Raw genomic sequence first — 26,758 nt, 5'->3', positions numbered from 1 at the left:
CAGGCTGTGATAGGAGAGGAGGGGTAATGGTTGCTTGAGCCTTTTGGTCCATGTGGGAAGAGGGGCAAGATCCTGGGCATTGCAGTACAGAGCTGGATTAGGTGTTCAGCAGCTTAAGACATTAGGGAATGGGTGCAGGGGCCAGAGGGGCTGGGTGTCTGGGAGTGGGGTGAGGCTTGGGGTCTGAGGATCTAAGCCTTGCAGTGGGGTCTCCTGCAGGTGTCAGATTCCAGGCCTTGAGCATGGCCTCTGGGCCTGTTCTCAGGGAATAAGGTCTGGATGTTCTCCACTGCATGGCCAGAGACAGGTCTGAGGAAGTTGAAGGCCCAGGGTGGGGTTGAGGCTGAGTTGGGATCCTCGCCTCTGAGCCCTTCCTCTTAGTGCCACATTCATTCATTCATCCTCAGGTTCTAAGACTGCGACACTGCAGATGGCAAGAAGTCTAGAGCAGCCAGGCCAGGCACAACCTGTGGTCCCAGCTCTGTGGGAGGCTGAGGTGGGAGGCCAGCTTGGGCAATAGTGAGAACCTCCTAAGGTTTTCCCCCAGGAGACCTGGGGAAGAAATCTAGAACAGAGGCCTGGTACAGATACAAATGTTTATTCTACATAAAAATTTCACAAAATGGGCAGCTGGTTGTACCAAGACCTTTGGTGAAGGGGTTGGGGGGAATCGCTGTTCAAGAAGGCAACACGGACAGTGGTCACAGTCACTGGGCAGGAGTAAAGCCGAGGGAGGGTGGGGCACACGGACACGGCCCCATCCCCTGCTGCATGCACTCGCATGCATCTCCCTGCCTGTCCACGAGGGAGAGGGTCCTGGGGCAGGGTCACATTTCCCATGAGAAGCCCCAAGGTGTTGAGGAGGAGGTAGCCCTCCCCGGCTGGCTGCCAAATACTGCATCCGGGACACCTGACACCCACATGGCACATCGATGGGGGGATGGCAAGGGCAGGATGAGACTGCAGGCCTGAAATGACATCTGACTTCCCAGAGCGCAAGACAACAGGAGCCACCATCCCAAACATGCAACACTGGCTCGAGGGCCTGACTGCAGCCTGCTTTGCCTCCCTAGCTGCTGAGGTGGCTGGAGATGATGGGGCACTAGCCAGCCCCTTCCAGAGGGACACCTGGGGTCAGACCTAGCCCAAGGGGTTGCTCCTGGGGCTGGAGGAATGTGGGAAGGGAAGCTGAGGCCCAGGACCCGATGGACTTTGCCCCTAAGCAGGGGAGGGAGCCTGGAGCCATGGCAGCCTGAGCCTCCCTGGCAGTGATCAGTGATTGAGACTCAGCTGGGCTGTCCCTCAGGGCCACCTCTCCCCTAACCTGAAAAGCAGCACCATGTGGCCAGCTGGTCCCCACCCCTCAGGGCTCTGCTTGTGGGGACAGCTGGAGAGGCCAGAGGACGGGGCAGGTCAGTTGGAGGCGAGGTTAGGGTCCCCAGGGAAGAGCAGAACCCAGGCCCACCGAGTTACTGAAGGCAAGGAAGCGTGGCCTGTGTCACCCTGGCGGCCCTGCCTGGGTCTGCCCCTTGCTGCGTACACTGCATCACGCCCCGCTGGCTGCCTCCCTCTGCCTCTTCCGTACAGACGCACACTCACAGAGATCATGCACACGACACGGGGCAGGGACGGAGGGCCCATGGCAGAGGAGGGAGCATGGGAGCCGGGAGGGAGGGTGCTCTGAGCCAGAGGCGGGGGTTGGGAGGGCAGCCCAGCCAGGTGGCAGCAGCCAGGGCCTCCTTGGAGTGGCCCACCTGGAGTGGAGTGGCAGTTTGGGTGGCTTCTAGGCGAAGATGCCCCCAACAGTGGAGGCGATGACGATGCCCAGGATCACACAGCAGATGATGATCATGATTTTCTTCTGCATGGGAAGCGGGCAGGTGAGGCCTCAGACAGTGGTGGCGGCAGGTGGGGTGGGACTATGGCAAAGGCTGAGGGCTGGACAGTCGGGGATCCAAGCAGGGGAAGGTGACGGCCTGGGAGGGGGCTGTCATGGGGAGCTCCTGAGAGCAGGGGGAGAGGTGGGATGGGGAGGGATGTGGGATGGTTGGGGGTCCCTAATGGGTGCTGGGGCATGGGCTTGGGCAGGGCTGGGCTACTGACCCGGCGCGCCTTGCTCTGGTACTTGACAGCCTTCTTGGTGTCAGACACGGCCCTCTCCACATAGTCTACCGCGTGTTCCACATTGTACTCGATCCTGTCAATCATCTCTCCCTGCGGGGCCGGGGGCACCCGAGCTCCAGAGGGCCCTCACCTCAGGGTTGGGTTGGGGCTCGGGGCAGGACTTCAGGAAAGCACCCTGAGGCTACAGAGAAAAAGGGGGCGTGAGGAGGTTGGGGTACGGCTTCTCACCTGGGCCAGGTACCCTGGGTGGGGTGTAGAGCGCCAGGCAGGCTCCCCAAGGCAGCTCCCACGTTTCCCCGCAGAGCAGCCTGGGGGTGGAGCTGGCCATGCAGTCTCAGCTGAGGGTTGGGGACCATGCAGAGAACACTGTCAGAAAGGTGGGAGTGCCAGGCAGAGGAAGGTGGGAGCAGGAGTGGGTATGCTGGAGTCTGGGCCTGCCCTGGCCATAGCTCCTGAGGTGGCCACGGGTAAGCCTCCCCACACCCCCATCCTCAGGCATGACAGCTCCATCCAGCTCTGTCTGCTGTCTGGAGTCTTCAGTCTTTAAGAACTTGAGGTCAGGAGTTCGAGACCATCCTGGCCAACATGGTGAAACCCCATCTCTACTAAAAATACAAAAATTAGCTGGGCGTGGTGGCGAGCACCTGTAGTGTCAGCTACTCGGGAGGCTGAGGCAGGAGAATTGGTTGAACCTGGGAGGCAGAGGTTGCAGTGAGCTGAAATCCTGCCACTGCACTCCAGCCTGGCGACAGAGCGAGACTCCGTCTCAAAAAAAAAAAAAAAATAGAACCCCCTGCCCAGCCCACAGCCCTTTTGAGCCCTGTGATCTGGTCCCATGCTGCCCCCAGAGGCCAGTCTGACCATGACACTGCCCCACAAGACTCCTAGGGCGTGTCTGCCTCTCCAAGTCCATCGGTTGCCTTCACTGGCGTCCACGTCACCATGGCCTGTTTCTCACCAGATGGCAGCAGCAACAGCCTCCTGACGGCCTCCGTACTTCCTAACCAAGGTCACATCACTCCCATACTTAAAACATTCCAACCTGGCTGGGTGCTGTGGCTCACATCTATGATCCCAGCACTTTGGGAGGCTGAGGTGGGAGGATCACTTGAGCCCAGGAGTTCTGAGACCAGCCTGGGCAACACAGCAAGATCCCATCTTTTGCTAAAACAAAACAAACAACCCAAACCCCCTCCGATCTAGAAGAGACCGAAAATTCCCCAGCACACTGCCTGCCAAGGCCCCGTCCACCTCGTCTCTCCAGCTTCATCTCAGCTCCGACCACTCCTTGTGCCCCAGCAGCAAGGACCTCCTTTTTCTGTTCCCGAAATAAGTCTGGGTCTTGCTGGGCTTGGGACCTTAGTGTTGCTGGGGCCAGCTCTTCATCTCTGCTGCGAAGTCTTCACAGCTGGCTCCTTTTCACCCTTTTTTGGCATCAGCTCAAATGCCCCCTCCTGAGAGGCCTTCCTTGACCACTCCAACAAAGGCAGCCGCCCCGTCGTGGTCACGGTGTTACTCCGTGTAATTTTGGAACCATAGTTGTGGCGGCACCACTCTTGAGCTTGTCAGAGAGGTACCTTCCTGGACCTTCACCTGCCAGTCTCTGGGACGGGGACCTGGAAACTTACAAGTCCTCCAGGTGATTCATTCAAGTTTGAGCCCCACTGGAGAACCTTCCATTTGTTCTTAGGCAACTCTTTTGCCCAACAGCCATTCACTCCAGGAAGCAGGTCCCTGAGCTGTCCTGGTCAGTGCTATGCCTTCAGTCTCTGGGGAAATGCATGGCCCACAGTGGCCCCATGAGGAAACAGTAGAGGAATGAGAGATGGTGGGGTATAGGGGGTGGGGCCATGCAGGGCCTGGGGTTCTTGAAGCTCAAGCAGAGCCATGCAGAGGACAGGGACCTTCGGGTGGCCAGGGCCCTGGTGGCAGTTTCAACAGCAGGTAATTGGTTACCTGAGAAGTTGGTCCCTCCCCGGCAGGGCAGCGTGTCAGGCAGAAAGGGCGAGGTTAGTGCAGCCCTGGGTGCTGGTGTGGGCTGGATTGGAGGGCATGGGGGCCCAGTGCTCACCTGGCTCTCCACGAGCATGGCCATGTCCATGAACATGTCGTGTAGCTCACGAATGCTGTTCTCCAGCTTGATGATCTCACTGTGCCGCGTCTCAATCTCGCTCAGAGCCTGCTTCGAGATGCTGGAGTCCATGATGATCTGGGGGTGGGAGCAGGGGGCTGGGACCCAGAGGCTTGCTGAGGGGCAGGGCAGAGGGCCGAGGGGGAGGGCGTTTGGGGTGGGCAGAGCTGCTCTGGAAGGGGGCCCGAGGCTTCCTCCCAAGCCGCAGCCTTCCCCACCTTGCTACCTGGCTCTGCCACATGCTAGCTGTTACCTAATTTCTCTGCAAGCCAATCTCCTACCTGTAACCTGGGGCTAGTGACACCTTCCACCTGTGCTGGCCACAGAGCGAGTGCTCAGTGACAGTCCTTATCACCAGCATTTTGCAGAGCCGAAGTTGACTGCCCCGTGGACCCAGGCCTGGAACTGCCTTTCTCCCGTCCCTTCCCCCACATTGAATGTGACTGCTCCTCCCCTCTCTCCTGGAACTCACAGTCCCAAGCCTGCCTCGAACACCTGTGTGCCATGTCCTTCAGGGAGCACCCCTGCCCGGCTTCACGTGAACACAGAGATGGCCAAATGTCCTCCACGAGAGGAAAAGGGCCCACGGATAAGAGGAGGAGCCGCTGGCCGCCGGCGAAAGTGGGTCCAATTGGGAGGCATCAGGAGACAGGGGTCTTGAGTCCACCTTTGCCGCCGACATTTATGTGACCTCAGCCTGGTGTTTTCCCCTCTCTGGGACTCTTCCTTCCCTAAAACCTGCCTTACAAGGGGTCTGTGTCCAAATACTGTCCAGACCCGGGGTCATGGACGCGGGGAACATGGTGAGGGGGTCATGGCCGGAGGGATGGGGCCTACACTCACCCCGGAGGCAAAGATGGCGGGGTTCCCACTCTCCAGCATGTCCTCCAGCTCCTCACTGGTCGTGGTCCTGCCGGCTGCAAGCGAGTGGGGTCACACTGAGCCCAGCCCTCTCCGGGGAGTTCAGGGGCAGCATTGGGCCCCGCCCCCTCCAGTCCCAGGCCCGGGCTCCCCCCAGCCCCAAGCTCAGCGGCAGCCTCAGGCCCCGCCCCCGCCGGCCCTTAACACAGCAGCCGCCTCAGGACCCCGCCCCTCCAGCCCCTAACTCAACAGCTGCCTCGGGCCCCGCCCCTCCGGTCCCTAACTCAGCAGCAGCCTCAGGCCCCGCCCCTCCGGCCCCTAACTCAGCAGGTGCCTCGAGCCACGCCCCACGGGCCCCTAACTAAGCAGCAGCCTCGGGCCCCGCCCCCCGCCCCAAGCCCCACCCCCAGCTCACTGATCTCCAGCTGCCTCTGGATGCGCCCCTTGCAGCGCTCGCGGTAGTCGGACTGCGTGGCGTTGTACTCCGACATGACCTCCACAAACTTTCTGGACAGCGTGGAGTGCTGGGGGCCCGAGATGGAGGTGCAGGGGTCAGGCCCCGTGGGGACCGACCCAGAGACTCAGGTGCCCGCCCACCCTAGACTCCGTGGCCACACCTGTGTCTTCCGGATCCTCAGGTCAGCGGAGGAGCGGTTCAGGCCTTCCTCTTGCTCAATGGACTGCTCGATGCCTGGGGGCACAGGTGGCTGCTGAGTCATAACCAGCCCCCTTCAACTCCGTCCCCTACCCGCACACCCGGCATCTATCCACCTCCTCACATCCCCTAGGGTATGTGTGTGGCCTGTGGCTGGTGGGGTCAGTGCCAGGCACCGATGGAGCAGGGGCCTACAGAGGCTCTTCCAGCTGTGAGGCTGTGTGGTGTGTGCACGTGTGTAAATACACACCTACTCCAAGCTCTGCGTGTGTGTGAGGTCTGGTAGCTCCGGCCACCCTATGCCTGGGTACCGCTCCTTTTCTGCTCAGAGAGGCTGTGTACGAGGGACCATGCCCACAGCAGGGACAGCCAGATGGCCCCTCCTGCAGGGCATGTGGCCCCGAGGCCTTGGCACTCATGGGGTGTACGTGTCTGTTCACCCAGCATACAGGGCTTCTGCACGAGACCAGGAAGTACTAGCCACTTCTTCAACCCTCTTTAGCAGAGATGAGGGGCAGTGCCCATCCAGAGTGGAGCCCTCCCTCGACAAAGCCTCGGGCGGGTGTGTCCCTGGGCCCAGCCCAGAGTCTGGCACCAATGGGCCTTGCCAAGTAGCTGTTGAGTGAATGGGCACATGATGCCACCCTCAGAAAGGAAAGCAAGATCCGGCGCACCCCCTCAGGGCGAGCAAAACCCCATGGGCTCCCCAGAGGAAGTAGGCCTAGAATGCCCCCCACCCACCCCCAGACAAGCCTGACTCACTCTTTAACTTGGAACGAACTTTGTTTGCTGTCTTCTTTATGTCGGACATGAGTTCTTCCAGCTCCTCCTTCGTCTCTGGGGAAGTAGAAAGGGTGGGGGTAGGCCCCCTAGGCTCCACCGGGACTGACGTGCAGGCTCAGCCTCCAGCACAGGGGGCCAGTGGGAGGCTCTGGGAAGATCCCGGTTCTCCCCTGTTCCCCTGGCTAAGGCTCTGCTTTCCCGCCCCCCTCCCCCAATTCTGGGCCAGGGCTGCACCAGCTGCAGCTTCACCCCCTCTTGTGCTGTCTTCAGAGGAGCCTCCCTTCCTCCTTTGCCGGCGCCCCCACCCCCTGGAGATAACAGATGGGTCTAAATTTAAGGCAGAAGTAATTGTGGAGCAGCTGGCGATGCTGGAGTTGGCGCCGGGAACAGTGACTTGATACTTGCTGGAGTTGAAGGTGGGGGGGGAGGGCGGTGCGGGCTCACCTGGTGTTACCTGGTGGCTCAGGAGGGTACGCAGCCAGCCAGGGGGCTCACAGGGGACCACCCCACACTCCCTGAGTCGTATGCTCAAACACTCTGGGTGGGGCAGACTTTGCTGTTCCCACAAAGCTGCGCCTCCCTGGGTGCTAAGTACCTGGCGGGCGGAAGGGGGCAAGAGGTGGATGGCCTGGGTGGGCGCTGATGTGGGCCCTCAGGTCCAAAGAGGTGGGCACAGTTGGCCCTGGCCGTAGCAGGTAGCTGGGGCCCTGGTTAAATTGGATGAAGGTGGTGGCATAGTGTTTTGCGGCCCTTGTTCCAACTAGAACCATCTCCCTAAAGCTGGCAGAGGTCATGGGGGTGCCCAGCTTGCCCCCCTGCCTGAGAGGAGCTGGATGGAAAAGTGGGACAAGACAGCTGCCTCCCCTGGGGGTGCTCCTGGCAACACCCCAGTCTCAGGACACCCCCAGGACTCTGCCCCGGGAGAAGCTGGGACTGAGCTCTGGCTATCACCTTCCCACCCGCCCCTCTGCTTGCCCCTGGGGCTGGGGTTTGTCCTAGAGGGGACAGGGAGGGGTGTTGAGAGTGGTCTATCAGGAAGGCCCCGGATGGGGTCACCTCCCAAGTGGAATGCAGTGAGGTGGAGCGGGGAAGGGGGGGTTCCAAGGCGCGGAGGAGGGCGCCTCATCCGTAGGAACAAAGGAAAAGTCGGTTACCAGCTGCTCTGACGTCTCAGCCTCTTTTGCTCAGACCCAAAATAGCCCAGGCCGGATGGCAGCCCCCAGAGGAGGCAGAGCCTGCCTTGCCCGGGAGAGCCCCCCACTCATTGCCATCTTTCCTTGAGACTTCTCCTTAACTCTGTGCCGCTTGTGCCCTAGAACGCCCAACATGAGCCCCCTCCTCTTAGCGAGAGCCTGGGACTCCGCCAGGTCTCGACTGCTCAGCTCATGGGTGGTGACTCAGAACCGGTCCCTATGACTGTGCATGACACCGCAGCAGGAGATGGTGCCGAAGGTGGCCTGTAGGAGCCCAAGGTGTGGAGCAGACAGCTCTGCTGCCCCATGCCCGCCCCACCTGCCAGCAGTGAGAGACCCACTCCCCTGCTCTTTAGAGCCCTCCGTCCCCACCCCACAATCAGCCACCTCCTGACCCTGAGCAGGAACAGCCCACAGAGGGACACACGGTGACCCAGATACCTCTGGGCACACAGACATCCGTCTCATGCTGCCATCCAACAAATCTCTCAGGCGAGGAGCGCAGCGTGGTGAGCCCTGGGCGTCCCTCTCTCCCTCCTGCCCTTCCTGAGGCAGTCCACCCTGCTCCCACCTGACCCATTTTGCCTTCTGAGGGCGGGGCACTGGCTTAGTTGCTGTGGCACTGACCTGGGTTCATGCACACTTTGGGGCTGTGGAAAGATTTACTCTGGGTTCTTGAAGATGCCAGTGGGCTTGGGGGTGAGGGGTCATAGACCGGGAGGCTGTGGTGGAGGTGAGAAGAAAATCTGACTCCGGGCACCTGGGTGGCCAGGGCTTGCCTCCCTCAAACACCTGACGGCTGCATCCCTGGGGCTCAGGGTGAGCCCCCCTCCAGGGGAGGGCACCTATCCCATCAGCCTGGCATCTCTCAGTGTAGTAACCAACATCTCAACAGGAACGTGAGGACCAGGTCAGGGGGACCTGTCTGGGGACGGAGTGCGAGCCTGACATACACGCTCCCAGTGTGGCGGGAGAGGGGTGACTTCCTGGAGCCCTGAGAATGCCCGCCCCGGGGTGCCACATGGCCAGGTGCCAGGGCTGCCAGCTCCTTCCGGAAGCTCTGCCTGCTTGGCCAGCTTGCCCTCCCACAGCGCTGACGCCTCAGAGCTGCCATCTGCTCCCCTGGGAGGCGAGGGGAGGGGCGGGGCTGGACTAAGGGGCCTTCCTATTGATCACAGACAGCTTCCTCCTTCCCTCCTTCCTTCCCTCGCTCCCAAAAGCCCAGGGCTGCAGCCAGCCCAGTTGCCTTAGAAAAAAGCCAGTTCGAAATGAAAAAAACACCTTCTTGGAGCTGGGCGCGGGGGCTCACACCTGTAATCCCAGCACTTTGGGAGGCTGAGGCGGGCGGATCACCTGGGGTTGGGAGTTCGAGACCAGCCTGACCAACATGGAGAAACCCCGTCTCTACTAAAAATACCAAATATTAGCCGGGCGTTGTGGCGCATGCCTGTAATCCCAGCTACTCGGGAGGCTGAGGTAGGAGAAGTGCTTGAACCTGGGAGGCAGAGGTTGCAGTGGGCCAAGATGGCGCCACTGCACTCCAGCCTGGGTAACGGAGCAAGACTCCGTCTCGAAAAAAAAAAAAAAAGAAAAAAGCCAGTTCGGCCGGGCGTGGTGGCTCATGCCTCTAATCCCAGCACTTTGGGAGGCCAAAGCAGGTGGATCACGAGGTCAGGAGATCAAGACCATCTTGGCCAACATGGTGAAACCCCATCTCTACTAAAATACAAAAAATTAGTCGGGCATGGTGGCGCGTGCTTGTAATCCCAGCTACTTGGGAGGCTGAGGCAGGGGAATCACTTAAACCTGGAAGGCAGAGGTGGCAGTGAGCTGAGATTGTGCCATTGCACCCCAGCCTGGCGACAGAGCAAGACTCTATCTCAAAAAAAAAAAAAAAAAAAAAAAAGCCAGTTCACCTGGGAAGGGCGGGGCTGATCGCCTCTCCCATCACCCAAGTCTTCATGGAGACCTGGTCTGGCCGGCCTGGGATGCTGGGTACTGACCCCCCAATTCCAAGCCGGGGACAGCTGCATTTCCCAAGGCTTCTCGTGAAACCCTCCCGACCCTGGCCCGCCCAGGCACACCTAAGCCCACCAGCCATGAAGGCTGCAGAGGTCCCGTGAGGCCTCCCTGGCAGCAGCCCCTTCCGGAGGATTGTGGGGCCTGAAACCTGTCCCCCACCCCACACACTCACTCTCATCGGGGTTGGGGGATGCCAGGATGGCACTGTGCTTCCGCTTCACCTCCTCCACGTTCTCTGCAATCTTGTCAATGAAGCCTCGAATCTCCTCCACCTGCGGACCAAGGCCGGGTGGTCAGGAGGAGGAAATCGGGGGAGGAGGCTTCTGGGGCCCAGGGATGGCCCAGAGTAGGGCTGCGGTCAGGGCTCAGGGGGAGGATGGGCCAGGCTTTGGGTGCTGGGGTGCAGTAGGGGTGCATCCTTCCAGACCCAGATGGGGAGGAGTGTGATCCCAGATTTAGCTCCGCTCTGAGCTTCCATCTATTCACCCTCAAAACGGTTCATTCGTTGGCGCCCCGGAGCTGCTGAGCCAGGTGCAGGTGTGAAAGAGCCCTGAACCTGGCTCAGAGGCGAGAGTGGCCCCCCAAGGTCTGCCAGTGTGTGGGAAGGGTGGGGTGTGCTGGCTCCCACCTGCTCAAAGAACTCATCCATGAAGCGGTCTCGGTCCACGGTGACAGCGACATCATCATCATCATCGCTGTCCTTGGCCTGTGCAGGGTTGTGCATACATGAGCGGATGTATGTACAGGACACACCTGTACACATGCAGGTGCCCAGGGTACAGCACCAGGGCCCTGCCCCTCCCCCTCTCCCTGGGGGCCTCTGGGCAGGGACAAGAACAGGCCTGGCTGTGCCCTCCGCTCCCAGCCACAGTAAGATCTGGAGGACCACTGGGGGCCCGGCACAGAGAGAGGAACCTTGCCTGATACACTGGTGTCAAGGCCAAGTCTCAGCCTCTGGGCCAGGGACTTCCTCCCTCGCCTATCTGCCTGCCCCCTCCCTGCAGCTGGGGAGGCAAGTGAGCCTGGGGCCAGCCGCTCTGTCTGGGCCCTCTGGGTCCCCTAGGCCCCTAGGACAGCTGCCTGGAAAGTGCATTTTCTACTGTCCTGGCCCTGTGGTTTACACACACACACACAAACACATACACACATTTGTAGAGTTGAGGTCTTGCTGTGTCACCCAGGCTGGAGTGCAGGGGTGCAATCACAGCTCACTGCAGCCTTGAACACCTGGGCTCAAGTGATCCTCCTAACTCAGCCTCCCGAGTAGCTGGAATTATAGGTTTCCACAACCATGCCTGGCTCCAGTGGTTTTAATTCAGGTGGAGCCCAGAGGTCCCAAGCTCCCTTTCCAGAGTGGGCCCTGTAAGGGGAGACCTGCCCGTTGTGTCCCAGGCCTGGGCACCACTAAACCCCAGCCCCGAGGTGGCATGGATCAGATCTCTTAGGAATCTCCTGTCAGTCTTTTTTAAAAACAGTTTTTAAATTTCAGTTTTATTTTTGTAGAGACGGGGTCTCACTGTGTTGCCCAGGCTGGTCTTGAACTCCTGGCCTCAAGCGATCCTCCTGCCTCAGCCTTCCAAAGCGCTGGGATTGTAGGTGTGAGCCACTGCACTTGGTCTCCCTGTCGGTCTTGCCAATGGAACTCGGTCTGCCTCCTTCCAGTCTCCAGACCTGGACCCAGCAGGCACGAGGGGACAGTCATGTTGCCACTTGGCTCGGGTCCTGCCTTAGGCCTCAGCCACAGGTGCAGGCCCCACTCTACTGTCCCAGGAGCAGCTGTACAAAAGCCACCCCCATCGTGGGGCAGGGGTAATTATACTTCTGACTTCCCGGCATGCTGCACACAATCATTACTGTCTGCCTCATACCGTGAGTTGGCCAGGGTCAGCCCACACTGCTGGCAAGGCCAGGCCTCTCTCTGCAGCCAAGGCAAGGATATCCAGGGTGGCCACCCTGGAGCAGAGACTGACGTCTCTGGGGCTCGGGGCTTGTTCCCACCTCTTTTATTTTTTATTTTTATTTTTATTTTTTGAGAGAGTCTCGCACTTTCACCTAGGCTGGAGTGCAGTGGTGTGATCTTGGCTCACTGCAACCTCCACTTCCTAGGTTCAAGCAATTCTCCTGCCTCAGCCTCCCGAGTAGCTGGGATTACAGGTGCACGCCACTATGCCCAGCTAATTTTTGTATTTTTAGTAGAGACGGGTTTCACTATGTTGGCCAGGCTGGTCTCGAACTCCTAACCTCAGGTGATCCGCCTGCCTCGGCCTCCCAAAGTGCTGAGATTACAGGCATGAATCACTGCATCTAGTCTTGTTCCCACCTCATTTCTCAGTGCCTCATGGGAGCGGCACTGCCTGGCTCAGCACTGACCCCACCTCGGTGCTCTCTCGTTAGGACGGAGGCAGGTGGAGATTGAGGGGCTGAGAGAACTGATGGGACTCATCAGGCTGGGCCTTGACCCCTCTGGCTCTGTTTACTCTTCTGTGAAATGGGGACAGTGACACCTGGCTGCATGGAGGGTGGGCTGAGAAAAAGTGGGGAAGCAGGGCACCTATGTTTGTTTGATTGATGGATGGACTGATTGAGACTGATTGATTGATTGAGACAGGGTCTTGCTCTGTCACCCAGGCTGGAGTGCAGTGGCACAATCATAACTCACTGTAGCCTCGACCTCCCAGGCTCAAGCCATCCTTTCACTTCAGCCTCCCAAGAAGCTGGGAATACAGATGCATGCCACCACACCTAGCTACTTTTTGATTTTTTTTTTTTTTTTTGTAGAGACAGGGTCAAACTATGTTGCCCAGTCTGGTCTCAAACTCTTGGGCTCAAGTGATCTTCCCACCTTGGCTTCCCAAAGTGCTGGGAGTACAGGTGTGAGCCACCACGCCCGGCCTGAGCATGTTCTGTGAGGGGCTCACATTACCCCATCAAAGTGGGGACTCATCGGGAGAGGGGGTAGTTAGGAGCTTTGATAGAGGCGGCTCAGAGGGGCCTCCTCTCTTTAAGATATCACACCACCTCCCCAGCAGCTAAAATAAATTCTCTTTCCCACTCCCCACCGAGTGCCTGTGGCTGTCACCAGGTGGTACCCCCTCCCCCACCAAGCTCTCCACAGACACAGAAAATCCAGGAGCCGTTTTCACGCTTTTAGACCGTGACAAGCCTAGGAGTTGAGTCAGAGGAGCCCTCCCTAGGGAAACTGAGGCAGAGCACTGCCAGGAGGAGCCCAGTTCCTCCTCCTGGGCTGGCTGCCAGGTTGGGAAGTGGCCCCAGGAGCTCCTGCCATTCAGTGTCCTGCCCTCTCTGCCCTGGTGCTCAGAGGATCAGGGTAGATGACAAAGGGTGGATGGAGAGTTCTCCAGCTCCTTTCCCGTGGCCAGAGACAAGAGTCACTGCCGGCCCCACCGAACCCCTGTCCTGCCCTCAGAGACCCCTGGCACCTGTCTGTTGCCTCTCTTGACCTCAGCTTGCCCATCTGTGTAATGGGGGCAGATCTTCTCCCGGCATCCGGCCAGCTCTGACCTGCTACCTTCCCAAAAGGCTGAAGGCTGGACCAGGAAGCTTCTCTAACAGAAGGGCTGGGAGGAGAGATGCCCTCATCCTCCTCTGGACCCTCTGTCTATGAGGGTAGGGCTGGGGAAAGGGAGATCAGGGCCAGGGTCTGATGGGGGCACCCAGGTCAAGTCTACCCTGGAGGTGGCATTGAGATTGGCCCCAAAGCCAGTCGGGGGGCTGAGGGCCTGACCTCTGAGGCATGGTGAAACCAGCCACAGCTCCAAGCAAAACCTAGAGGGGATGGGCCAAGGGGGCCTTTCCTCCCACGTCCTCCTACTTCTTCGTTCTTGGGAATTTTCACCCCCAGCTCTGCTCTTTATCCCGCTGCCCTCCCCTGGGATCAGACCCCACTCCACCATACCTACAACCCGTTCCTGGCCCTACAATTCACCCTCTGCCCCCAAGTTTCCCCCAGGCACATCCCTCTACCCAGGATGCTGATTCCATGAAGGTGACATTCCCTTCTTCCTCGATGCCACCTCCTTCCAGAAGCCTCCCTGCCCCCCCAGATCAGTATCTTGCACCTCGTTTTTCCACACACCATTCACATTCCTATTGGAGCCATGGCTGAAAACTCTCAGGCCCTAAGGGACCTGAAAAGTCCCCCTGGCTTCAGCTTCCAGCCTCAGCTTGCATACCTCCTGTGACGGTGAGCTCACTAGCTTCCCCAAACAGCTCTGCCCATCTCGGGCAGCCCCAACTGTTAGAGTCCTTCTCTTTCCTGTGGTTTGGTTCCAGGCCATAAAGAACCTGTGGGTGCCCTCTCCCTGGGGTACCCCTGCTATAGACCTGAAGGCGGCATCCACATCCTCCCTAGATTTTTCTTCTCAAGTATTCCTTCCCTTTCAGATCCTTCCCAGGGACCCCAAATTACAGCCCCTGCCCAAGAGTTGTTCCACTGTGCCTCTGTCTCCTGTCATACAGCACACAAATTGAATCTGCTGACTGTGGTCTGGGCAATGCCAAAGATCTGGCCCATCCCCTCCCTCTTTCTATATGATCTACCTCTATTAATACAGCCAGGAATCAGATAAGTGATCATGTAGCATTTCCTGTCAAGAAAAGCCCCAAGCCCTTCCCAACCACTGTCTGTGGAGTGGATTTGGGGTTCGAGTGAAGGACCTTTTTCCTGTTTCATTTCTTAATTTGTTCCAATGCTTATTTCAGTTTGTGGGATTCTGATGGCTCCTGACTCTGTTGCCCCCTGCACCCTCATCCACATCCAAGCCAGAGCCTGGTGGCAACATTCTAGAGATGTCCTCCAGATTAACTCAGACACGTAATCAGTTCTCATTGGACACGGAATAAACTGATAAGGACGTGGGATGGCAGAGCCCCACTGCCACCCTTACCTCCTCTGTTTCCCAGCCCAGACACACTCTTGACCAAAATGTAACTAGGTGATGTGGCTACCCTGGCATGCTGTCTTCCTGGTGTCTTGGGCTGGCCAGGGTGGGCATTGTATACATAAAGTGGCCAGGCACGATGGCTCACGCCGGTAATCTCAGCACTTTGGGAGGCTGAGGTGGGAGGATTACTTGAGTCCAGGAGTTTGAGACCAGCCAGGGCAACATAGTAAGACCCCATCTCTACCGAAAACAACAAAAATTAGCTGGGCGTGGTGCCATGCATCTGTAATCACAGCTACTCAGGAGGCTGAGATGGGAGGATTGCTTGAGCCCTGGAGGTCGAGGCTGCAGTGAGCTATGATCGTGCCATTGCACTCCTTAGGTGTGCAGAACAAGATCCTGTCTCAAAAAAACAAAAGTGGACACACAGATTTCTGTGGAATAATTAGGGCCCAGCTCCCTTGGGGATCTACCAATGCTTTCTGAGTGGCAGTCACAGCTCTGGAGAGGGGGCTGGATTGGAGTTGGGGACTTGGAAACCTTCACTGTGCAGGTGGCAGCTGGAACTGTGGGGCACAAACTCAAAGGCCCAAGTGTCTTATGGACGGATGTGCCCAGATATCATACGGGCACCTTGCCTGCCTCCTGGCCAAAACCAGGCTCCACCTGTTTTGCCAGAGCCCCCTCCTCTGAACTGCCTAGCACAGAACCCCAAGCCGGAAACCTAGGACATCTGCCATCTTCCTCCTCTTCTCCCATCCAACCAACATCCAATTTGTCCTGGCACTTTTTTTTTTTTTTTTTTTTTTTGAGGCAGAGTCTCGCTCTGTTGCCCAGGCTGGAGCGCAGTGGCGCAATCTCAGCTCACTGCAAGCTCCGCCTCCCAGGTTCAAGCGATTCTCCTGCCTCAGCCTCCCGGGTAGCTGGGATTACAGGCACCCGCATCACACTCGGCTAGTTTTTATATTTTTAGTAGAGACGGGGTTTCACCATGTTACAGGCCAGGCTGGTCTTGAATTCCTGACCTCAGGTGATCCGCCTGCCTCAGCCTCCCAAAGTGCTAGGATTACAGGCATGAGCCAGTGCGCCTAGCTCTTATTTTTTTTTTTTTCTGAGACAGAGTCTCGCTCTGTCACCCAGGCTGGAGTGCAGTGGCGCGATCTTGGCTCACTGCAAGCTCCGCCTCCCGGGTTCACGCCATTCTCCTGTCTCAGCCTCCGGAGTAGCTGGGACTACAGGCGCCCGCCACCGCGCCCGGCTAATTTTTTGTATTTTTAGTAGAGACGGGGTTTCACCATGGTCTTGATCTCCTGACCTCATGATCCACCCGCCTCGGCCTCCCAAAGTGCTAGGATTACAGGCGTGAGCCACCGCACCCGGCTAGCTCTTATTTTTATTTATTTATTTTTTTTGAAACAAGAATCTCGCTTTGTTGTCCAGACTGGAGTGTAGTGGCAAGATCATAGCTCACTGCAGCCTTGATCTCCCAGGCTCAAGCAATCCTCCAGCCTCAGCCTCCAGAGTGGCTGGGATTACAGGCGCCTGCCACCACACCTGGCTAATTTTAAATTTTTGTAGAGATGGTAGTCTCACTATGTTGCTCAGGCTGGTCTCAAACTCCTGAGCTCAAGCAGTCTTCCCACCTCAGCCCCCCAAGTAGTTGGTACTGCAGGTGTGAGCCCTCAAGCCTAGCTAACATCCTGGTGTTTTTTTTATTCTGCATTCAGCAGTTCTCAAAGCTGGGCGAGCACCAGAATCCTTTGGGGGGATTAAAAAAAAAAAACACAAAAAAAAACGGCTTCCAGGGATCCACCCCAAAGAGACTGAATCAGAATTTATAGGGGTAGCCGGGTGCAGTGGCTCATGCCTTAATCCCAGCACTTTGGGAGGCCAAGGTGGGTGGATCACCTGAGGTTAGCAGTTCAAGACCAGCCTGGTCAACATGGCAAAACCCCATCTCTACTAAAAATACAAAAATTAGCCGATGTGGTGGTGCATGCCTGTAATCCCAGCTACTCGGGAGGGTGAGGCAGGAGAATCACTTGAACCTGGGAGGTGGAGGTTGCAGTGAGCCGAGATTGTGCCACTGCACTCCAGCCTGGGTGACAGAACGAGACTCCGTCTAAAAAAAAAAAAAAATTGGCTGGGTGTGGTGGCTTACACTTGTAATCCCAGCACTTTGGGAGGCCGAGGCGGGCAGATCAGGAGGTCAAGAGATCGAGGCCATCCTGGCCAACATGGTGAAACCCCGTCGCTACTAAAAATACAAAAGTTAGCCGGGCATGGTGATGTGCACCTGTAGTCTCAGCTACTCAGGAGGCTGAGGAAGGAGAATCACTTGAACCCAGGAGGTGGAGGCTGCAGTGAGCCGAGATGGCACCACTGCACTCCAGCCTGGTGACAGTGCGAGACTCCGTCTAAAAAAAAAAACCAACAAAAAACACCACCTCCAACCAGGAAGGCTGGGAGGGAGTGCTTCCTTACCTCCCTAGCATGGAGACTGCTAGAAAGACCAGACCCTGCTGGAACCATGGGGGGCTAGATGCCCTGAGCTTCCCCTGGCAGAGGCGGGGCAGCCCTGGTGGTCTCTCCTAGCTGAGACTCCAGGATTCCAGGACACCTTCCTGGAGGTAACAGTCTCACTCCTCCAAGAGGCGCAGAGGCCAGGCAGCCTCCAGGCCTGTCCCAGGGGAAGCCATCAGGCCGGCAAGGTTGATTCATCACTGCTGAGCACAGTGGCTGTTGTCTGCCTCGAGGGCTATTTTTTTCCCTTCTTCTTTTAAATGACTAATCAAAGTCAATATCACTAGTGCAGAGAGGCCCGGAGCTGAGTTAGGGGTGTGCGAGAGGCCAAGCTGGGTCTGCAGGAAAGACGGCTGTGCAATCTGAGCCTCCTCACCCTGTCCCCAGCCTCCAGCTCTGTGTACACCAGGTCCCCGCCCTGCAGAGCCTGCCCCTTCACAGGGCCCCAGAGTGGCTCAGGGAGGCAGCTTCAGGCCATGGAAGGGGCCAGGCTCTGCCCCCACAGGCTGCGTGACCTCAGACAAACACCCGGCCCTTTCTGGACCTGTTTTCTGATCTGTAAGATAGGAGGTTGAACTAGATGGTCCCGGGAGGCCATTCCATCTGCACCCCAGATGAAAATGTACCCAAATGCATCGTTCATGGTGGGAAACCTCTGGGAGGTAATGGGAGGAAGGATCGGGTGAGCCCTGTCTGGCTCCTGTTCTTACACCCCCGTGCCTGCCACTCTGCAAGGCAGGTAACACTGGCTCCATTTTGCAGATGAGGAAGTGAGCAGAGGGAGATTAAGGATGAACCTGCCCGGCGTTGCCACCCAACCGCCAGACTCTTCCCAGCAACGAAAGAGAGAAGGGGAAACTGGTGGGCAAAGCAGGGCCCTGGGCCTTCCCATCCAGGCCTGCCTGGACTGCTCCGGTGAGTTGGACCCCAGTCTAGACCTCAAGGCACTTCAGGGGGCCACAGACACCAGCTGTCAGGACCACCTGCTATTCTCTCCTGGTTGAGCATTCCAATCTCTCTGCCTTCACTAAGCTGTCCCCTCCTTTGGATCACCCTCTCTCCTCCTATTCAAATCCAGCTCCTGCTCCTGGGCTATCCCAGGGTCTCTTCTTCCAGGAAGCCTTCCAGGATTGTGCTGCTCCAACTCTCCCTCCTTGCTACGTCTTCAGCCTCCTGCAACAGGTCCCATGTGTCTGTCCCACATGACCTGGCACATAGGCAAACACCGTTCTGGGCCCAGGGAGAAAGGTCAGCTCTGCAAAGTCCCCAGGAAGAAAATCAGGGAGTCTCTGAGTTGAGGGGAGGAGGCAGCTACAGCCCGAGTGGGGCTCCCTGGAGATGCTCTAACCCAAAAGTCTTTCCCTGGCTGTGTGACCCTGGCCCTGTCTTCGGTCTCTCTTTGTCACCTGTAACCTGCAAGTGGCCTTTCTGATCTCTGAGGGCCTGCGACAGTGTTGAGGCCCCCTGGCTAGTCCCCAGTGACCCCCTTCACTCCCCATCTGCAGAGGGAGAGTTGGCAGCTGGAGAAGGCTGGAGGGCTGGGCCGGGCCTGCAGAGTGAGGAAATGCGCCAGCTCCTTCCCCAAGTGTGACTTTTATAAATAAGCTCCCTTCGCCTCCTTCCAAATGTGGTGGCGTTGGGTGGGGGAGAAGGAGAAAGAAGAGGGAGGAGGAGGAGGAAGAGGGAGGGAGGGAGGGCTGGGAGCTGTGCACAGCCGCTGTCCCCAGCACCATCTCTGTTCAGCCCAGCCCAGCCCAGCCCGCTCCAGTCCAGCCCAGTCTAGCCCAGTCCAGCCCAGTCCAGCTCAGCCAGTACTGGCCTCTTCCTTCCTGGGGATTCTGGGCTGAAAATTCTGACTCCTGGGGCTTCAGGCCTCCTACAAATGTGGAGCTGGAGTCAGGAGACCTGTGGCCCCACTTCTCGCCCAAGAAACTGAATTCTAGGCTTTCTCATCCCCACTTCACAGATGGGAACCCCAGGTCTAGAGGGAAAGCAGCCTGTGGGAATGGCGGCCCCACCAAGACTGTCTCACCCCACCCCGTGTGGGCTCCTGCCTGCCAGCCGTCCTCCTGTCTGCTAGAAAGCCCTCCCTGGGCATGGCCACCCAGCAATGGGTACAGCCTCCCTGGGCTCTGAATGCCTTGTGTGGGGAGGGTGGGGGCGTCTGGAGCGGAAGCCTCAGACCATTCAAAGCAAAGCCTGGCTTCACCATCTAATCAGGGGACGAGGAGGTAGTAACAGAGACAGGCATCAGAGCAAAAAGATCTGGGTTCAAACGCTTCACAACCCCAGCTCCACTGGCTGTCCCCCAGTGTCAGCCAGACCTGAGTCTGACTATCTTCAGGGATGAGGCAAAGCCCTTTTCTACCACCCCTCCCTCTAGCAGGCAAGCCACGTCTCCTTTGTGCCTCAGTTTCCCCTTCAGCCAGGGGGATGAAGGCTGGCATGCCAGAGGCTATTATCCTGTGTAAGGGCCCATGGTTCCCCTGACCACTTGGTTCCCACACATACCCTCAGGTAACCTACCAGGCACCTAAACATCAGCACATTACACCACACAGCCATCCATCACCAGAAAAACACTCATTCTGACTCAACGGAGCTCAGGAAACTTGAGGGCAACCACAGGGGCCGCGGGGGAAGTGTTTAGAGCCCATATGCGACTTGAGGGACCATCTTCTTCCTTTGAAACCTCATGGGGTTTACACCAGGGGCCGGGCGCTGGGCCAGGAATAACAGGTCTGGAGGCAAAGTGGAGGCCGTGGTGCCAGAGCAAGTGGGGGAGATGAAGGCAGGGAGCCCAGGTCCCGGTTCCAGGATGCCCAGGAGGCAACCATGACATAATGGGGCAGACAGGCCTCCAACTCAGGGAGCCTCTGGGTCGAGAAGACAAGCCATGGGGTCAAACGCCCAAAGGACACTTGACATTTTCCATAGGAGGGGACCTTAGGGTTCTAGATCCTAGCCGAGGGCGCGGGGTTGGGGGTACTCCCAGGGATCAGCAGGCAGGGCTGCCAGCCAGGTGGCCAGCCAGGGGACCAGATGACCAGATGAGACTCAATCTAGTCTTCAGCCTTGATCCCCACCCCCCCGACACACCCAGGGAGGCTTCATTTCCGTCACTGTCCTCCACTCCTGGTCACCATCCTCCTGGGCTTCTCATCCCTAAGGGCAGAGGCCAGGGGAAGGGGACCCATACAGGCTGCAGGGGTCTCTGGGCTGGGAGAGGGTGGGCTCTGACTCAGAACGTTTGTGCATCCTCCTACTCCCCCCAAACCCCGCCCCAGGAGCCACACCCCAGGGGTTTCCCAGATACAGGTGGAAAAATAGATCCAAGTCGCAAGGAACCCTGAAGGGTCTGGAAACGCCAGCCAGGGCTGCCCAGAAGCCCGAAGGTGGACAGGTGGACCGGGGGCGGGTGTGACGCCCCCCCCCACCCCAGACCTGGGGCGGGCAGTGGATCCCTACTGCGGCCGAGCAGAGGGGGAGCCACAGGTGATGGGAGCCACAGGTGACCAGAGCGGCCCGAGGAGGCCGCCCCCACCCGACGGCCAGTTTTCCGCAGCGCGCCCCGCAGCGGGGCCCCGCGCAGGGGACCGGCACCGGCCCACCGCGGTCCCCTCGTCTGTCTACACCAAGGAGGTTCCCACCGCGGTCCCCTCGTCTGTCTACACCGAGGGGGGGGACGGGAGGTCAGAGACGAGGGACAGTGGGGGGGCCAGAGACAGGGCCTGCTCTGCGGGAGGGGGAAGAGGTCCCGCCACCGAAACCCCATCATACCCTCCGAACCCCCCAAATCAAGGGGGCCCCGAAAAGTTTATCCAGGACCCCGGACTCCAGCCGAGCGTCCACGTATCAGCGCGGCTGAGCTCACGCGAGCCCGTGACCCCGAGTGGGTCCGAGGGGCGGAACCCGGAGGGGGGTCGAGGTCCCTGGCTCGCCCCGCTCCCTTCAGCCACGGCTGGGGGCGCAGGAGCGGCCGCCCTCCTGGCCGCGGGAGCCGGGCGGGAAGTGTCCGGCGCGTTGGCGCGGGCGGCCGGCGGTGGGCGGCCGCGCGCTGGGGCCGGACTCACCGTGCGGAGCTCCTGGGTTCGGTCCTTCATGCTCCCGGGAGTGGCAGCAGCGCCGGCTGCAGCCGTGTGAGCCCCGCATGCGCGACGGCCGCCCCGCGGCTGCGCAGCGCCAGCCCGGCCCCGCCCCGGCCCCCGGGACCCCAGCCCCGCCCCACCCCTCCCGGGCCCCGCCCAGACCCCGCCCAGACCCCGCCCCACCCCGCACGAGCGGCCCCGTGGGGGTCGAAGCCCTGGGGTCTCGTCCTGGACGTTCCGCACGCGTGATCGCTCCCGGGGGTGGGTCCCCAGAGATCCTGCCGCCTCCTCTGCCCCAGCCCTGTCTCGTTTTTTATTTATTATTTTTGGAGACAAGGTCTCGCTCTGTCGCCCAGCCTGGAGTGCAGTGGTGCAATCATAGCTCACTGCAGCCTTGAGCTCCTGGGCTCAGGCAATCCTCCCTCCTCAGTCTCCTGGGTGGCTGGGACTACAGTTGCTCACCACTACTCCTGAATAATTTTCAAATATTTCGTAGAGACAGGGTCTTGCTATGTTACTCAGGCTGGTCTCGAACTCCTGGCCTCAAGCGATCCTCCCTCCTCCCAAAGCTCTGCGATTACAGGCGTGAGCCACCGTGCCCGGCTTCCAGCGTCTTCCCGACTTAGCCGCTCAGCATCCCTGTCTCAGAATCTGGTCCTCATCCTCAGATCCCTTCACTTCCCCAGAATTTGCTAGAGTTTGTAACTCCCTCCTTCATTTCATTACCTGGGGACCTCCTGCTCTCCCTTCTGTTCCCCAGCCAAAAACCTCCCGGAGAGTTCCAGCCTGGGAGCCTCCACCCTTCCCCCTTGCTCCCATCATCCAGTAAGGACTCAGGCACTGGCCCCTTCTTTCCCTAGGATTTCTCAAGTTCACAGCTCTGATGCTGCATGACCCACCCCTTTTTCCTGCAGGATGAAGGAACTCCTCTATCTTTTTATGTTTTTATGTTTGTTTGTTTGTTTATTTATGAGATAGAGTTTCACTCTTGTCACCCAGGCTGGAGTGCAGTGGCGCTATCTCAGCTCACTGCAACCTCCGCCTCCTGGGTTCAAGCGATTCTCCTGCCTCATCCTCCCAAGTAGCTGGGATTACAGGTGCCCGCCACTACGCCCGGCTAATTTTTTGTATTTTTAGTAGAGACAGGGTTTCGCCATGTTGAGCAGGCTGGTCTCAAACTCCTGACCTCTTGATCCACCCGCCTTGGCCTCCCAAAGTGCTGGGATTACAGGCATGAGCCACCGCGCCCAGCCTATTTTTTTTTTTTTTTTTTGAGACAGAGTCTCACTATGTTGCCCAGGCTGGAGTGCAGTAGCACGATCTTGGCTCACTGCAACCTCCACCTCCCGAGTTCAAGCAATTCTCCTGCCTCAGCTTCCCGAGTAGCTGAGATTACAGGCACCCACAACCACGCCTGGCTAATTTTTTTGTATTTTTAGTAGAGACGGAGTTTTACCATGTTGGCCAGCCTGGTTTCGAACTCCTGACCTCAAGTGATCTGCCCGCCTCAGGCTCCCAAAGTGCTGGGATTACAGGTGTGAGCCACTGCACCCAGCCAGGAAATCCTCTATGTTTGAGAGAGATTGGAGTTATAGCCCCCCTCTCCTTCTCCTCTCCCTGCCTCCCCAATGCTGAGCTCTGGCTCTAGGCCTGAGGTTCTATTTTCTCTTTTTTCCTTTTTGTAGAGATGGGGTCTTCTTATGTTGCCCAGGCTGGTCTCGAAGTCCTGGCCTCAAGTGATCCTCCTGGCTTGGCCTTCCAAAGCACTGAGATTACGCTTGGCCAATGTAGGTTCTATTTTCTATCTAGAAGCCTGGGGCCTGGCTTCCTCTAGGACTCATGGGAAAACCTGTGGAGGAGTGGGAGTAGGGAGGCCAGTCAACAGCAGATGTTCTTTTGAAGGTCCCTGCCAGCATCTTGTTGCAACAGTGGTCTCGCACACACCCCCATAAGCCCGCTGTGCCCTCCACCACCCCCAGCTGTCGCTTCTGTGGCCCACACCCTCTTGACCTGAAGCCAAGCACATCCCTTCCCTTCCCAGGACTGCCAAAGCATTGGAGCTCTGGAGCCAATCCAGCCCCCTGCTGCCCAGTGTGTCTGGGCCTGGCACCTCTCCCAGACTATGGGCACAGGTTAGCTGGCTGCCAGGCAAGCTAGGGACACTGTTCCAGCTTTCCCTTCTTCCCTGGAAAATCTGGCCGAAGATGGTCCGATGTGGCCTGGCAGAGGGAACAGCCACACCCCGTTCCAGTTGTCCCGGCTTCAACTTTGGGTGCCCCGCAGAATGGGCATTGATGGTGCCCCACTTGACAGAGGAAAAGTAAGGACGTAAGTGCTAGAGGAACTTGCCCAGAGATGACAAGTGACGGGGGGAGTCTTCCTGACTCCTGGTCTAGCCTGCAGGGTGAGTCAGTGGGGTGGGTCACGGGTATGCCCCCAGAGCCCAGTGTCTGGCCCCGTGGGGAGAGGGCAGGAAAGGGAGGCTCAGCTCCTGCCCTCTGAGAGCCCTGGTGTCACGCCAAGCATCACTCATTGAGACGCATATTAAATAGGAGCATGAAAAATGAATAAAGAAATAAATGTGGCCAGGCACAGTGGCTCATGCCTGTAATCCAGCACTTTGGGAGGCTGAGGAGGAAGGATTGCTTGAGGCCAGGAGTTTAACACCAGCCTGGACTCCATCTCTAAAAAAAAAAAAAAAAGAAAAGAAAGAATGTGTGCCTTTAACCTTTAACTTCTTTTTTTTTTTTGGAGGCTGAGTCCCTTTCTGTCAACCAGTGCAGTGGTGCAATCCAGGCTCACTACAACCTCCAACTCCCATGTTCAAGTGATTTTCCTGCCTCAGCTTCTTGAGTAGCTGGGATTACAGGCACCTGCCACCACGCCCAGCTAATTTTTGTATTTGTAGTAGAGATGGGGCGTCACCATGTTGGCCAGGCTGGTCTTGAACTCCTGACCTCAAATGATCTACCTGCCTTGGCCTCCCAAAGTGCTGGGATTACAGGTGTGAGCCACTGTACCCGGCTTTTATTATTATTATTTTGAGATGGGGTCTCACTCTGTTGTCCAGGCTGGAGTCCAGTGGCACAAATCTCAGCTCTCTGCAACCTCTGCTTCCCAGGTTCAAGCGATCCTCCCTCCTCAGCCTCCTGAGTAGCTGGGACTACAGGCATGAGCCACCACTCCTGGCTAATTTCTGTATTTTGGTAGAGATGGGGTTTCGTCATGTTGCCCAGGCTGGTCTCGAACTCCTGGACTCAAGCGATCTACTCGCCTCCTGATTTGCTGGGATTACAGGCATGAGCCACTTCACCCGGCCTTGCCCTTCACTTTAAACTCTGTTTTTCTGCTAAGTCTTTTCCTCATTTAATTATTCATTCATTCATTCATCAAACATTAAATGGGAAGCCATGCTCTGCGGCCACTGTTCTGCACTCAAGATGTTCCCACTGCAGTGGGGGAGACAGACATCGTTTTAGTAGGTGAGGGAACCAGGGTGGCTTCCCAGAGGTGGTGACATTCGAACAGGATGTTGCAGTGGGATTGCAGCAGGGAGTGGATAAAGGAAGGATGCTGGGGCAGGGGTGGGGGTGGGGAGCTCTCTAAAATGGAGCACTCTACCGGGAGCACCTCAGGAGCCTGCTGTGGCACTCGGGTGGGCATGGGTGGACATAGGTGGAGGATAAGTCCAAGGAAGGAGGAGGCCTTGGATGCTAAACTATTGTGCAGACAAGGGAAGCCCATTGAGGGCCAGATTATCATTCCATTTATTTAGAGACCGAGTTTCACTCTTGTCACCCAGGCTGGAGTAAAATGGCACAATCTTGGCTCACTGCAACTTCCGTCTCCTGGGTTCAAGCAATTCTCCTGCCTCAGCCTCCCAGATAGCTGGGGTTACAGGCATGTGCCACCATACCCGGCTAATTTTTTGTATTTTTAGTAGAGATGGGGTTTCTCCACCTTGGCCAGGCTGGTCTCGAACTCCTAACCTCAGGTGATCCACCCACCTCGGCCTCCCAAAGTTCTGGGATTGCAGGCATGAGCTACCATACCCAGCCTTCCATTCCTTTATTTAAAAAGTATTGGCCGGGCACGGTGGCTCATGCCTGTAATCCCAGCACTTTGGGAGGCGGAGGCGGGCGGATCACGAGATCGAGACCACCTGGCTAACACGGTGAAACCCCGTCTCTACTAAAAATACAAAAAAAAAAAGAAAAGAAAATTAGCCGGGTGTGGTGGGAGGCTGAGGCAGGAGAATGGCGTGAACCCGGGAGGCAGAGCTTGCAGTGAGCGGAGATCGTGCCACTGCACTCCAGCCTGGGCGAAAGAGCGAGACTCCATCTCAAAAAAAAAAAAAGCATTTATTAGGCTGAATGTGGTGGTGGCTCACGCCAGTAATCCCAGTACTTTGGGAGGCCGAGGCAGGAGGATCGCTTGAGGCCAGAAGTTCAAGATCAACCTGGGCAACACAGGGAGACCCTGTCTCTAAAGAAAAATATTTTTCTAAAAATTAGCTAAGCATCGTGGTGCACACCTGTACTCCCAGCTACTTAGGAGGCTGAGGTGGGAGGATTGCTTGAGCCCAGGAGTTTGAGCCTTCAGTGGGCCATGATTGTGCCACTCTACTCTAGCCTGGGCAACAGAGTGAGACCCTGTCCAAAAATATATACAAATAAAAAAGTATTTATTGAACAACTACTATATGCCCGCTATTCTAGATGTTGGGAATATGGCAGAAAACAAGATGGACAAGCCTTTGCCCCCATGGAATCTGTGGTCTAGTAAAGATGCCAAACACACAAATAAATAACATATATAATGCTGATGATATGCTACAAGGAAAGACGGGGTAGGAACTACTTACTGGGTTTGAGTGAGGAATTCCAGTTTTATTGGTACAGTTCAAGTTTTTTTTTCTTCTTCTTCTTTTTTTTTTTTTTTTGAGATGGAGTTTTGCTCTTGTTGCCCAGGGTGGAGTGAAATGGCATGATCTCAGCTCACTGCAACCTCCGCCTCCAGAGTTCAAGCGATTCTCCTGCCTCAGCCTCCCTAGTAGCTGGGATTACAGGCATGTGCCACCATGCCCGGCTGATTTTGTATTTTTGGTAGAGATGGGGTTTCTCCATGTTGGTCAGGCTGGTCTCGAATTCCCGACCTCAGGTGATCCACCCGCCTCGACCTCCCAAAGTGCTAGAATGAGCCACTGCGCCTGGCCTTTTTCTTCTTTTTTTAAAAGACAGGGTCTTGCTGTGTTGCCCAGCCTGGAGTGCAGTGGCATGATCATGGCTCACTGCAGCCTGGAACTCCTGGGCTCAAGTGATCCTCTTGCCTCAGCCTCCCAAGTAGCTGGGACTACAGGTGCACACTACCACACCTGGCTAATTTTTATTATTTTTTGCAGAGACAGGGTCTTGATATGTTCCCAGGCTGGTCTTGAATGCCTGGGCTCAAGTGATCCATCTGCCTCAGCCTCC

General features: G+C 57.5%; 1 protein-coding gene across 5 annotated transcripts; it reads right to left on the bottom strand.

Moving 5' to 3' along the window:
* Positions 1–582: 582 nt before the first annotated feature.
* STX1A (syntaxin 1A) lies at positions 583–21,376 on the bottom strand. 5 transcript variants are annotated; one of them, XM_055292909.2, is made up of 10 exons: positions 21,270–21,376; positions 10,398–10,475; positions 9,942–10,041; positions 6,534–6,608; positions 5,734–5,807; positions 5,532–5,640; positions 5,099–5,172; positions 4,196–4,333; positions 2,104–2,214; positions 583–1,861 (listed from the first exon to the last, which is right to left on the bottom strand). In XM_055292909.2, the coding sequence occupies exons 1-10, from the start codon at positions 21,297–21,299 to the stop codon at positions 1,784–1,786; spliced, it is 867 nt and encodes a 288-aa protein (XP_055148884.1). In that variant the 5' UTR covers positions 21,300–21,376; the 3' UTR covers positions 583–1,783. The 5 variants fall into 5 exon arrangements, with proteins under 5 accessions (XP_055148884.1, XP_055148885.1, XP_055148888.1 ...); XM_055292910.2 differs by having other exon boundaries at positions 583–1,858; XM_055292913.2 differs by having other exon boundaries at positions 2,104–2,168.
* Between the last annotated feature and the right edge of the window lie 5,382 nt (positions 21,377–26,758).

The sequence above is a fragment of the Symphalangus syndactylus genome, chromosome 9, assembly GCF_028878055.3.
Source record: "Symphalangus syndactylus isolate Jambi chromosome 9, NHGRI_mSymSyn1-v2.1_pri, whole genome shotgun sequence".
Taxonomy (NCBI): Eukaryota; Metazoa; Chordata; class Mammalia; order Primates; family Hylobatidae; genus Symphalangus; species Symphalangus syndactylus.
The sequence above is the reverse complement of the archived record's forward strand: the minus strand, read 5'-3'. Positions and strand labels throughout refer to the sequence as shown.

Coding starts and splice junctions, on each gene's coding strand:
- STX1A (XM_055292909.2), bottom strand. CDS start 21,299: ATGAAGGACCGAACCCAGGAGCTCCGCACG. Junction 10,042..10,397: donor TGGATGAGTTCTTTGAGCAG/GTGGGAGCCAGC, acceptor CTTGGTCCGCAG/GTGGAGGAGATTCGAGGCTT. Junction 5,808..6,533: donor AGTTCGTTCCAAGTTAAAGA/GTGAGTCAGGCT, acceptor CTGTGCCCCCAG/GCATCGAGCAGTCCATTGAG.